Source organism: Podarcis melisellensis, assembly GCF_964234715.1.
Source record: "Podarcis melisellensis genome assembly, chromosome: 6".
Taxonomy (NCBI): Eukaryota; Metazoa; Chordata; class Lepidosauria; order Squamata; family Lacertidae; genus Podarcis; species Podarcis melisellensis.
This window is the reverse complement of record NC_138538.1, coordinates 79,016,357-79,030,261: the sequence shown is the minus strand read 5'-3', so window position 1 is coordinate 79,030,261 and position 13,905 is coordinate 79,016,357. Positions and strand designations below refer to the sequence as shown.

At 43.7% G+C, this 13,905-nt stretch overlaps 1 protein-coding gene across 3 annotated transcripts in view; it reads right to left on the bottom strand.

The window, feature by feature from the left end:
• Positions 1-13,905, bottom strand: part of GPSM2 (G protein signaling modulator 2) — a 36,846-nt gene that overhangs the window by 3,573 nt on the left and 19,368 nt on the right. For 2 of the 3 annotated variants that reach the window (XM_081914867.1, XM_081914868.1), the window contains 9 exons: positions 12,146-12,269; positions 11,240-11,355; positions 9,882-10,037; positions 5,723-5,831; positions 5,310-5,439; positions 3,938-4,008; positions 1,815-1,988; positions 1,159-1,306; positions 844-1,061 (listed from right to left, as the gene is read on the bottom strand). In XM_081914867.1, the coding sequence (XP_081770993.1) occupies positions 844-1,061; positions 1,159-1,306; positions 1,815-1,988; positions 3,938-4,008; positions 5,310-5,439; positions 5,723-5,831; positions 9,882-10,037; positions 11,240-11,355; positions 12,146-12,269 (1,246 nt within the window). The remainder of the gene's footprint in view (positions 1-843; positions 1,062-1,158; positions 1,307-1,814; positions 1,989-3,937; positions 4,009-5,309; positions 5,440-5,722; positions 5,832-9,881; positions 10,038-11,239; positions 11,356-12,145; positions 12,270-13,905) is intronic. The other variant, XM_081914869.1, reaches the window with a different exon arrangement.

Sequence of the window (13,905 nt, the reverse complement as noted above, 5' to 3'; positions counted from 1 at the left end):
ATGTCCCTCCAGCTCACGTGGCACTTTTTTGTACTGCATTGCCCCATAAGACCCCTCATCTGACTGCCTTCACCCTGGTGGGTGGGGTCTGTCTTTCCTCCCAGGGTGGTGGGTCACCTGCCAAGGCGGCACTGTGCCAAGGTGCCTGCCTCACCACCACCTTGGCACTTTTGGGGTGCACAGCTGCCTGCCCCTCAGCAGACAAAATCTAGCAGAGCACCCACCACATCTCTGCCTTGTGTGAGCCAGAGTGGGGGCTCCCTTAGACTTCTCCGCTGCAGGGCAGGCAGCCAAGGGAGGAACAAGCTAGCTTGCCCTCAGTTGTACGATGGCCAGAGTGCAATGGTGGTTTCACCTGGTGGTATATTGTGTGTTAAACTGCCACCAGTGCCCGGCTGCAGTTTGTTTTTCCTTTGGCACATATAGAAAACTCCTTTCGATCCAGGCTTTTAAAACAAAATTCTAGTGACATGTATAGTCATTTCAACAGGGAGGAAAAAATGAGATTTCATAAAAAATCTCCAATTGTGAGGGTCAGGCAAACTGAGAAATAGTCAGAGCATGTTCTGCTTTATTTCTCTTCCAACCAACATTAGATTGCTTATAAATCCAGTAAGTTGAGTTCAAGTATTCCTTATCTGCTTACAGCATTTTGGCGAGCCATTTGATTTTAAGAATATATCTGAGGGTGACTCACCACGAGCTTTGCTAAAAATGCTAAGATTTATCAAAGAGCATTCATTAACTTTTTAATCGAAAAAAAACATTAAGAACCCACTGAAACCAGATTTCACCATCATGCTGCATAAAACATGACATACCATGTAGACTTACAAAACTTACCTGATATTTTATCAAAATGTCAAAGAAGTCATCATCTGGTTCACTATTGCTACTGGCCATCAAGCGGCCAAGGACCGATTGACTGTTGCGCTGATTAAGACGAAGTCCTGGTAAATCACTGGCATTGGCTCGCTGATCATCTAGACGTCTACTCTGAGAGCTAGCAAGAAGATCTAGAAATTCATCAGTGTGAGGTGAGACCATGGACGTAGAAAAGGCTGCAGAAAGATGAAGAAAATAATTATGCTGCTTTTATTCTATTCTGTCAGAAGATGAGAATTATACACATTTAGTTACATTAACAAAATTAGTTACATTTTTTCAATGTTCTTGATGGTGCAGAAGGTGTCACTGCCAGTCTGTTCCTGTCCTGGAAACAATACCGTTGATCATCCATTCTGTTGCTCTGAAATCGACTTAGCAAGTCAAAGAACCCTTCATCTCCAGGCACATCAGGGCTGTTCTTTTAAGAAATCAGATAAAAAAATAGTCAGGCCAAAGTTATACTGGTTACTTTTGAAGACAATAGGACAGATTTTACCTCTACCCATATTACAAAAAAGCTATGCACAAATAAATAGCATGGGAAAGAGGGAAGACGAGCCAATGAAGTAAAACAACACTTAGGCTAAGATGCTAGAAACGATTTCTATCCTAACAAAGCCAGCACAGTATTTTAGCAGCTGATACAGGTTTTATAATAAAATGTTTAGTTCTCACTCCAACCCAACAAAATTTTCAAATGGATTTTTCCACCCAAATCCTAACCATGCTTATTTAGAATATATCCACTGAGCTTGATGAGAAGTGCTTCCTAAGAAGTATGCTTAGAATTAGCTTCATCATGAGCATTAATCATGATGTTGCTAAGATTTTTTTAAAACTCAAGCAAACAAGTTAAACCAGTTAAAGGTGTTCAAACTATAATTTTAAGATTTCTTTCAAGCAATTAAATATTTATCCACAAATACCTTCTGTGAACTTAGTCGGTGGTCAATAGAATTACTAGCATCCTGAAGCACTTTAGAAGATGTGATGTTTTTGTATTTTTTGCCTTTTAATCGATTTACAAAGTGTAGTTTTGCTGAAGGTTTAGGAACTAGTGGTTTCTGTTTGGCCAGAATTTCACTGTTCCAGTCCTGAACCTAGAGAACAAGGGACAATGTATATCAATAAACTATTCAGAAGAAAGTCTCTCATTCAGGCACAAAATACTACCTGCCTTAATTTTCACACTACTAACACTGAAGAGGCTGACTTAATTTGAGTCAATATCTCCACAGAGCTAGAAAAATTCAAGTACCTCATATCAAAACAGGAAGAAGCCTGCTATGGAAACAAATCCTGCACACTTGAAGTTATAAGCAGCCTTCCAAGTTAGAACATTACAAGCGGTATCTACTACAACCTGTTTCACTGTAATAGACATGCAAATTTTGGGCAAGAGGGTGGTCACATTTTCCCAGGGACAAACAAGATACTGCCGCTTTTAATGTTTCTTTGTGACACTTCACTACATTCAGGAAAGTAGTATGGATCCCAGGTATTATTTAGCTATGCTAAACTAATTGTCCAAGATAATTTTTTAAGACCTAAAACTTAAGTTCATGCAGTGATGCCAATTCCTTCTTCATTATATTAACTGTACATCACTTTTTCCCTGTTTAAATTAGCTCTGCCTCCTTAGATTATTCCTGAACTACAGATACACACAAGTATTCTGAATTTTTAAATATCCCATTTCTGTGTACAGATCAAGTGCAGCAAAAAGGAGAGACCCCAGGCAAATGGGGGGGTGGAAGCAGAAGGGGTGGCAGGAAGCATAAGCAAAGAGGAGACAGTGGAACAACAGATGAACTTCTATATTTTTAACTTTTTCTCCTACCCTTTGACTCCCCATGTGTGGAAACTAAGGGTGGTATTCAACGAAATTTTGCTTGGGGTAGGCCTACTGAAATTAAAGGACCAAACTTAACCATGGTCACTAATTTCAATGGGTCTACTATGACTAGAAATAGCACAGGAAACAACCCTAAAAATGTGAACTAGGAATTCATTTTACCCATTTCTCAGCAAAGCTGCTGCTCCTCATAATTTTAAAACAATATACTGGCTGCATTTTATGTTTTTTGCTCCTCCCTGCTGGTAAGCAGGAGCAACAAATCACAACCCTTGGATTGGTATTCTTTCCAAATCAGGGATCATGTTTTTTGCTCAAAAAACAGGGATCCCTGGATTGAGTGATCTGCACATTGACAATAGAACATTAAGGTTCATTGTGATGTGTGAACCAAACCTTGGAAAGAAACTCGGAACATCGAACTGCACAGAAATCAGTCACCATTCCATTTTGCTTAGGATGTACTTGTGTACCCTTCATTTCCACTAGCATGCCTCAATTACAGAACCATACATTATTACCCTTAGAACTGTTCTACTCATATATCTTCTCTCTCAGTGGTATTTCCATGTAGTCATTTTCTGTAAACAATGGCTTAATAAATAACCCACAGTACTCAAGACAAAGGGAAGAAAAATATTTCTATCCCTGATATGTAGTCAATCAACTAAATCTCTGCTTCAGTTCAGCTGATTTGGTCTACAATCATAAACATCAAATACAGCAAAAGGTATTGACAACCTCAGGGGAGGTGGAGAAGATGCACACACAAGTGGTGCCATTTATTGCCAGATTCACAATCAGAAACAGTTAAAAATACAGGTTTTGATTCTCCCATTTTTGACCAAAATCACTTCCTGCATAACTTGTTCTGGCTAGTCTAACATCCAAAGGTAGTTGCCACTGCAGAGGACTGGTCAGTGAGGAGCACTGCTGCCAGAGACCTGAAACCGCCCCCCCCCATCACCAGGAGAGAGAGAGGGACAAAGCAGGCAGGTCAGCACTGTGCAGGCGCGTAGATGGGAGTGCCACAATCTCCACATCCCCTCTCCCTATAGCTTGAGTGACAATTAAGACTAATGTGCTGAATCCATATTAAGTTAATAATGCCTAGCTGAATTCCATTTCCAGTAAAATCAGTGGGAGCTAATGTAGTACGGATCCAACCCATGAAATGTTCAGCCAGTCACCAACCTTTTCAGGAGTAAGCTTCATAAGTTCCATGTTTTCCATACTATGGCGGCGTCCTACTCGGGGTCTTGCACCTTAAGACAGAAAAATAGTTTATTTTGAAGGAAAGCTTCATAACAAGTTCAATGAGGGTAAATTACCTGGACCTTCTAAAGTCTAATGACCAACAAAGATAATTACTACTTGAGACTAATAATTGAATTAGAATTCACCTACATGCAAGGTAAGATTTTATTAAATTATGTATGTATTTCCCACTTTTCACCTGAAGGGCCCAAAGCAGTTTACAGCATAATATAAAAACAACTGGAAATGACTTAGAACCATAAAAATAAGGTGGCTCCTAAAAACATAAACCTCAAGTGTCAAAATCCAAGGTGCAGCTTCAGCATTCTCTGAAAGCTGTATAAAGAAGTTGCCAGATACAACTCAGTGGGGAGTTCCACAGCTTAGCGGCCACCACAGAGAAGGCCCTGTTCACAGGCTGTCACAACCCCAAGCCTCAGATTGTGGAGGAACTACCAAGAGGACCCCCTCTGCTAATCTCAGCAGGGTCTGTAAGGAATGAGGCAGTCTTTCAGACATTTAGGGTATTGTGGGGGGAGGGTGTGGAGTTGGGGCTGAGGGGTGCTCTACGGTGGATTTCGGAGGGGGGCAGGGAAATCACCAATAATTATCTCCTAGTTCTGCTGAGGGACTTCACTGTATAGGTGTGCTTATAAAAGAAAAATGGCATGTGGCTTTTAAAAAAAAAGTTTCTAAAACCAGAACACAAGAACAGACCCAGTATTGAAGATTAAGGAGTGCAAATAAAATTCCCCATTGCATTGCAAATACACAATGGAAGCAGCAGGAACTTCCAACATTGGAAGAATGGCAGACTAAGATGATGGAATATGCAGAATTGGCAAAGCTGACGGGGAGGATCCGAAATCAGCACAGCAAACTTTTTGAAAAGGACGAGTAAATTTATACAATATATGGAAGAACATTGTAAACATTTGAAAATGTTTGAGTTGAAATATTTTGTTATGCTAATATTGGGAGCTGGTTTACATTTAACAAGGTAAATTTTATTAAGAGAGAAAAAAGGTAAATAAGTGGTTATAGAAATGCTAAGATGTAAGTGATTATTTATGAAAGCCAGAGAGTGGGATGGGGGGAAGTCGAAGCTCAGTTTGAGCATTGATCAAGATTATGTAATGGAATGTGATTCCATTGTGTAAACTCAATAAAAAAATTTTTTTAAAAGCAAATACAGAGTCTTATAATTTCCCCAAGTAAAAGTATATCTCACAAAATATCAGCCTATCTATGAGCATTGAAGATTAATTAAGATAAATATTAATACATAATCATGGAAGTTTATACTTACCATTCACGCTATGATCTAGAATTTGATTTTCTGTCATCATTGAACTGTTTGTGCTGAAACTTAGGCCAAGCACCATTTGTAGATCTGAGAGGTTAAGTTTAGCTGTTAGTTCTCCAGTTTTATCTCCCACCTGCAATCAAAAGCATTTTGTAATTTCATATCCATACCGAACAAGTTCCTGTAAACACTATCCATAAATATGTAAACCCCAGTCTTTAAACTTCTGAGGCGGCTTCAATTTTGAGTTTCCCTATTGTATTGAGGCTTCCGTATTGAGTTTCGGTTTTCAAACATTTTGAAACTCAACAGCCTTCCGGAACGGATTATGTTCAAAAACTGAGGTTCCACTGTATATGCATACTTATTTTTATAAAAAGAGTATACCACAAACAACTTGTAATATGACCACATACCTCTCTCGAAATGTCTAAATGCTTTTCGGCATAGTGCATAGCTTGTTCATGGTTCCCCAGGGCTGTGTATGCATTCCCCAAACTCCAGCATGCTCTTCCTTCACCAATTCTGAAACACAGTTCAACAGCATGACACTTATTAAATGCTCCACACATTAGCTTTCTAACCAACTTAAACCAGTAAAGACCCATTCCTATACTAGTCAGTTCATATGCCACAGTAAACCAGTTAATCGTTTAATGCTAATGCACTGGTCTGTGCCACTTTGTACTCCCCACTAGCACATGTGAGAAACAAATCATGATCCTTGGCTTAGCTTTATGTCTGAGCCAGAGATCATGTTTCATTTAAACAAACCACTATCGGCCAAGAACAAGTAAGAACATAAGAGCCTGATGAATCAAGCCAATCCTATCTAGTCCAGCATCCTGTTCTGGCTAGCCAACTGCGTGCATGTGGGAAACCTTTAAGCAGGATCTGAGCACAATAACATTCACTCCTGCAGTTCCCCGTAACTAGTATTACTGCCTCCAACCATTACTGCCTCCAACCATGTATAACCTTGGCTAGTAGCCATTGATAGCCTTACCCCCCATGAATCTTGTCTAATCTTTTAAAGTTGGTGGTCATCACTGCCTCCTGTGGAAGCAAGTTCCATAGTTTAACTATGTGCTGTCTGAAGGACTTTCTTTTATCTGCCTTAATCTCCCAACATTCAGTTCTAGTGTTATCAAAGAGGGAGAAACACTTTTCTCCATCCACTTTCTTCACTCCCCACCCAAAAAAGCATCCTGAGCATGCAGGCATAACAAGGAATGGGACCATTCTAAGGAAATGTTCCCTCTTCTTCTGACACTCCCAGAAATCCTCATTCTCCCTGGCAGCAGGACAGCTCTCAGTGTGGCAGTGGGACACAACTATAGTATCCCTGCATGTCTCATTCACAGAGTTTTCTGCCTCTCTTAGCTTTCCTGGTCTGCCACCTTAGCTTCAAGGGAATAAGCTTGTTCCAAGCGAACCAGGAGCTCATTGCACTTTGGACACACCCGTGACTTCTGCCCAAAAGGGAGATAGCTGTACATGTGACAAGACAGTGTAAAACACTGGAAAGCCCCCACACCCCTGATGACATTCCAGTTGCAGGGGTTACTTTTATTGAGAGTTCAGCTTTACTTTAGCTAAAGGAAAGGAGGGGCAGAGTCGTGTGCCCTGTCCTCCTTGCCCTGCTGCTAAACCTGCACATCTGCTTAACTCACCTTATGTTTTGTCAGCTGGGGCTCCCTCTAGCTCACTAGGTTGCTACAAATTTACATGCCTAGCTTTCTTCCAGCTACTGTAGTAGTCAGTGAAGTCAGGAGGTGTGGCTCAAATTTAGTTAGCCCCCTAGGAATAGGGAGAGAACAATGGACAGTGGCTGTTGAATCAACTAGTCCTCCTAGTGGTGAGCACTGAAACTGCTGGCACATTTGCAAAGCTAAGCAGCATCCAGTATAGGTTCAAATAGGAGGAGGACCATGTGTTGAGATTCTTTGCGTTGCAGGGGGGTTGGACTAGACGACCCTCAGGGTCCCTTCCAACTCTACAATTATGTGATTCCTTGGGAGATTGGCTTCCCTCCCTTCCTGAGGAAGTAATGTTTACAGGCTCTTAGTACTGCTAACTAGTTTTTATTTTTGTTTTATTTACTGGCAACAACACACTTAACACTGTCAGTCAACAAATGCATTACTTTATGGTCTCTGCAGGTGGGATCCATTTCTCTCTGCTTCATATGTTAACTGTAGAGAATCAGAAGTATGAACACGCATACTTCCACAAGCTGCTCAATTAAAGTAATACTTAAATGAATTGGTTCTCAGTAACAAAACAGCAAAACACAGAATGGAGTTTATGTTCAATTCGAATACAGTGGTGCCCCGCTAGACGAATGCCTCGCAAGACGAAAAACCCGCAAGACGAAAGGGTTTTTCGGTTTTTGCGACGCTTCGCTAGACGATTTTCCCTATGGGCTTGCATCGCAAGACGAAAGCCCATAGGGAAATCTCGGGGACCTTTTTTTAAATGCTGGCGGTGGGGAGCAAAGCCTTCCCCCCCCTCCGGACTTCAGAAGAGGTCCAGGAAGGCCGGCGGGGGCGAAAGGCTTTGCTCCCCACCGCCAGCATTTAAAAAGCGGTCCGGGATAGCAGGGAAGCGCTTCCCGCTATCCCGGACGGCTTTTGAAGGCAGGCAGGGGGGGCAAAGACTTTTGCCCCCCCTGCCTGCCTAACCGGGGGCTTTTAAATCGCCCCGGGACTGTCCAGGGCGATTTAAAAGCCCCCGGACGGCTTTTGAAGCCTCCCCCCCCGCCCGGCTTCGGGGCATCATCCCGATGCCGGGCGGTGGGGCAGGAACGCCTCCCCCAGCCGCCCGGCATCGGGGCATCGTCCCGATGCCGGGCGGTGGGGCAGGAACGCCTCCCCCAGCCGCCCGGCTTCCGGGCATCGTCCCGATGCCGGGCGGTGGGGCAGGAACGCCTCCCCCAGCCGCCCGGCATCGGAACGATGTCCCGAAGCCGGGCGGCCGGGCGGGAAAGCCTCCCCCCCCCGCCCGGCTTCGGGGCATCGTCCCGATGCCGGGCGGTGGGGCAGGAACGCCTCCCCCAGCCGCCCGGCTTCGGGGCATCGTCCCGATGCCGGGCGGTGGGGCAGGAAAGCCTCCCCCAGCCGCCCGGCATCGGAACGATGTCCCGAAGCCGGGCGGCCGGGCGGGAAAGCCTCCCCCCCCGCCCGGCTTCGGGGCATCGTCCCGATGCCGGGCGGTGGGGCAGGAAAGGCTCCCCAAGCCGCCCGGCATCGGGGCATCGTCCCGATGCCGGGCGGTGGGGCAGGAACGCCTCCCCCAGCCGCCCGGCTTCGGGGCATCGTCCCGATGCCGGGCGGTGGGGCAGGAAAGCCTCCCCCAGCCGCCCGGCATCGGAACGATGTCCCGAAGCCGGGCGGCCGGGCGGGAAAGCCTCCCCCCCCCCGCCCGGCTTCGGGGCATCGTCCCGATGCCGGGCGGTGGGGCAGGAAGGCCTCCCCCAGCCGCCCGGCATCGGGGCATCGTCCCGATGCCGGGCGGTGGAGCAGGAACGCCTCCCCCAGCCGCCCGGCTTCGGGGCATCGTCCCGATGCCGGGCGGTGGGGCAGGAAAGCCTCCCCCAGCCGCCCGGCATCGGAACGATGTCCCGAAGCCGGGCGGCCGGGCGGGAAAGCCTCCCCCCCCGCCCGGCTTCGGGGCATCGTCCCGATGCTGGGCGGTGGGGCAGGAAAGCCTCCCCCAGCCGCCCGGCATCGGGGCATCGTCCCGATGCCGGGCGGTGGGGCAGGAACGCCTCCCCCAGCCGCCCGGCATCGGGGCATCGTCCCGATGCCGGGCGGTGGGGCAGGAAAGCCTCCCCCAGCCGCCCGGCATCGGAACGATGTTCCGAAGCCGGGCGGCCGGGCGGGAAAGCCTTTGTCCCCCCTGCCTGCCTTCCCAGGGGCTTTTAAATCGCCCCGGACAGCGGAGAAGTCCTCCGCTGTCCCGGGCGATTTTAAAATGCTGCCCGCCAGAAGAGGTCGGGGGAAGGCTTTTTCCATAGGAACGCATTAATTGATTTTCAATGCATTCCTATGGAAAACCGTGCATCGCAAGACGAAAAACTCGCAAGACGAAGAGACTTGCGGAACGAATTAATTTCGTCTTGCGAGGCACCACTGTATACAAAATCTCATTAATGCACAATTTCAATTAAAAGCCCTAAACTACATAATACAAAGCTTAGTGACAGAAAGCTGGCTAATCCCAATGCAAATCTCACAACTTTTAAAAATAATTAGTGCTTATTGAAGTTTCCAGAGTTGTATTTAGATACTGAACCCGGGCTTTTGTTTCTAAAGTTGCAGATCAAAGGACAAGTCACTGCACAAAACTGAAGGAAATTTTCAAAAGAGTTTATGATATGGCATGGTCACCTACAGTTCAAAAGGGTGGAGGGGAAAATCCCAAGGGGCAGGGGCAGGTTCTTAGGCATGCATAGTGTACTTCTTTGGACCTCTGTCTATTTGAATAGGGCAATTATTCTATATGAACTTAATTTTATACCCTCAAAAAAGCTCTCTCTCTTGTTAATGAACAGTGGACTTTTAAAAGCCTTACCTATCATTCAGTTCTTCAGCAATTGCCAAGTGTTTCAGATGATAATCGATGGCCTTTTCATAGTCTTGAAGTAAAGTATATGTATTCCCAAGGCTGTAGCAAGCTTGTGCTTCTACAGCCCGGTCTGTAAGCTGCCTGGCGAGCTGCAATGTTTTCCTAAAAGTACAAACAGCTAGAAATAATCTTCGCTTACATGACTAACAAGAATGTATCTGCACGTAGTTCAAGTGGCTCTCAATGTTTAACATACAAATATAATCCTATACAAAGCTAATTTGTCTCCCCATTTCCAAAGCAGTCCTTTTCCTTAGACAAATAGTATATATGCATAAACAAACATACAATGGGTCTTTATCAATCAATCAATCAATCAATCTATTGTTTAGTCTAGGAGTCACAACAAATAAATAAATAAAATAGTAATAACTTCAACAAAACAATATAATTTATCATGCTACTGAGAGGGCAGAAAACTGGCTCAAACTTTAGAAGCTGCCAAAGCAAATATCACCACTGCTAACAGGGTCACCCTACTTTCCAGTTCAGACCAATTAGGTTTCTCATCAACAGCTAGATCTAAGGATTTTGTATAAACTGCAGAAAAAACAGGTCAATCAAATAATGGGGTACATTTTCCACAGAACCAGTGCTGCAGTCTAAAGCCATAGGGTAACAACACATAAACACAGGAAGTCAGACCATTGGTCCATGTGGCTAAGGGCTTGTCTACAGTGAAGGGCAGCAGCTCTTCCAAGGTTCAAGGCAGAGGACATTCCCAGCCTTAATTGGAAATGCTAGGCATTAAACCTTGGACCTTCTGCACACACAAGCAGATGCTCTACCACTGACCATTCCCAAAATATTGGTATTTTCCTAAAATGATATTCTAAAACAGCTGTCGTTTGTTAGATCCTTAGATGAGTTAAGATAGTTTAGAGCATTAAAAAATGTAAGAAGAGCTTGCTGAATCAAGCCAATTGTTCTCACAGTGGCACAGATTGTTTATACATTCTAATAAAAACTCATTTTGAGGGTCTTAATTTTCAGGGGGCGGGGACTGCCAATACTGACCTTTTGAAAAGATCTTAACTAAACTCAGGAAAGAGAAGACAACTAATCAATATTCAAATAAAACATCTAAATCTGAAAGTAGCTTCAGATTTGGAGTTAGAAATAGGAAATCCAGGCTCACACAAATATAATATTCTCTGGGTAGTCCAGGGCAAGTTATATCTGAGTCTAACCTACAAGATAGGCTAAAATCTGAAGGATTATAAATTTGTAATTAAAACTAGAAAGATTGGAAAATTTATGAAAATAATACTTTGGTTAGGTAATTAAACAATATATTGACTAACTTGTAGTATTCGGCAGCAGTTTCAAATTCTCCAAGGAAAATATAAGCATTTCCAAGATTGCTGTAGGCTCTTCTTTCAGCAGCTCTATCACCAAATTCTTTTGCAATTAAAAGGCGCTGAAAAATAAAGGTTCTGTTGTAATGGTTCATACTGATATCCAGTAAGCAGCTGTGAACTGTAAAAGGATGGAATTCAATATGTAGCACAAAATTTTAGAATCCCAGATTACTGATTTCAAATAAACCTTAATATCATAGCTGTCAACCTTTCCCTTTTCTTGCGAGGAATCCTATTCGGAATAAGGGAATTTCCCTTAAAAAAGGGAAACGTTGACAGCTATGCTTACTGTGGGTTTCTTTTAGTAAAAAATTCAGCTATTTCTGCAGAACATACATTGTTACAGATTCTTTGAAAAAAGGAATCCTGAATAAAAACTATATTTCATCACTAGGAGTTAACAGATGATAATAATAGTTATAGTAGCAATAATAAAGACCTGCTTTTTAAATGGCAGGTGCAGAATACATCATGCTGGAAACTATCACTATATTCTGGCATGCTATGAACATAACACCAAGCCAAGGTTTCTTCAGCCAAAGTGTGGATTGTCTGAACCCAGCCCAGTTGACTAACAATTGTTTGTTTACCAGCAATAAACCACAGTGTAAAGCCATGGTTTGTTCTTGGCTTATAGACTTATTTAGACTATTGTGTGGCATTATGTCTGAACCAAAAGGCCTTTGGCCATGCCACCCCAGATGCTCACCAATCTATACAGCAAAGCAAGAGCAGTCAGAAAACAAACCAAGCTTGGGAGAAACAAGTCACGGCTCTGCAGGATGACTTCTGGTTTGTTGAAACAAACCATGGGTTAGTGTTATGCGTGAACACAGCCGTCTCTTGTACCTGTTCATGGGCAGTAACAGCACTCCTGAAGTTGCCCAGAAGATAATGAGTATTCCCCAGGTTTCCATAGGCACGTCCCTGGGCTGCTCTATCACCCAGCTCTGTCACTAATGTCAAGTTCTCCCTATTTAACAGGGAAACAAAATAAAAACAATTAAAAGGTTTATGTTAGAAATGCGTAACAATTAGCAGCCATGAAGGTGGCTGTTCTTCCTGCTAATGGAACTGACACAATGACCACAATACATTAATAACTTTTGCTAGAAGCCATCAATATTAGGTGGTTTAATGCTTTCACCCTCACAAGAGCCCTGACCCAAAGATGTCCTTTTATTGCCTTCCAGAGATAGGAAGAGGGGCCTAACCCAACTTAATGTCATTCTCCCCTTGAAAGAGCTGTTGCGTATATAGGCGGTGACCACTTTGCACGTGTTCAACAGATGTGCGACTATCAATATGTGGGTACCTGTGGACCTAGAAGAGAGCATAATAGGGCACAGCAGGCTTATGTGCGCTCGAGCTAGAAACAAAACCCTGTGCAAAATGGTTGGCACCTGTGCCTAAAGTGAGATTTTGGAGGCTTACAAACGTGTGGTCAGTTTGTTGAAGAGCAGGAATTCACCAAAACAGAATCCCATTTTCCACTTCTCTGCATTGCGATATTCAGGAAAAATAGGGAGATGAGCAGAGGAAGCCATCAGTTATTAGTGGCTTTTCCATGCAAAAAACATTTATATGAATCAGGCTTGTAAAAGTAGGGTGGTACACACACTAAAGATTAAGTGGATGACGTTTTCGATGAGAACAACAAGGTCTCTTTAACTCTATTGTTTTATAATTATTATTTTTCACATTACAACCTGATTCGTTATCAGCTCATGGAAATGTACATGGAAATGTACGTGGAAGAGCACAGACAAAATGAAAGCAAACTTGCTTCTCTTTGGGTACTGTTAAAAGTTCCTACACAATTTTTTTTTCATTTTCCTCCTTCATAAATATATGCTCATGGTTTGAAATGGGATGTGTGCCACCAGACTAAAGCCAAATACTGTTGAAACCAGTGGTCAGCAGATCTCATGACTTGGGATAGGAAAGTATTGATGGAGTTCAAATGGGAGTGACATGCAGCACTTTTCCATAAAGGCTGTACAGTGGTACCTCTGGATGCGAACGGGATCCGTTCCAGAGCCCCGTTCGTATCCTGAGTAGAACATAACACGCTTCCACACATGACGTCATTTTGAGCGTCTGCACATGTGCGAGCGGTGAAACCCAAAAGTAACGCATTCCATTACTTCCGGGTCGCCATGGAGTGTAACCTGAAAACGCTCAACCTGAAGCATATTTAACCCGAGGTATGACTGTATATATTTTTTCTTCCAAATTCAGTGAAACAACCTCAAAGTGAAATGCATTTAATGTGTGATAGCCCTTGCTGATTATTAAGAAGCAACAACCCATATAGTTTTGACTTGACAAGCCCTCATTGGCTTCTGGTACTGTTCCAGGTACAATGCAGGACTAAGTTTGGTAACTAATAAAATCTTGAACGAAACAGTACATACCATTGTGACTGCTATGATAAACTGAAAGTGTGTCCTACACTGTGCTCTCTGTGAATTAATTTCATTTTGAAAAGGCACATAAACAGCTTTTATGACAGTTACTCTATAACTGTTGACATTTCCCTCCTTAAAAATTCATCAGCAAGTGCATTTTTATTGGCCAGAATTAAGCTGCTGCAACTGGAGACAAGG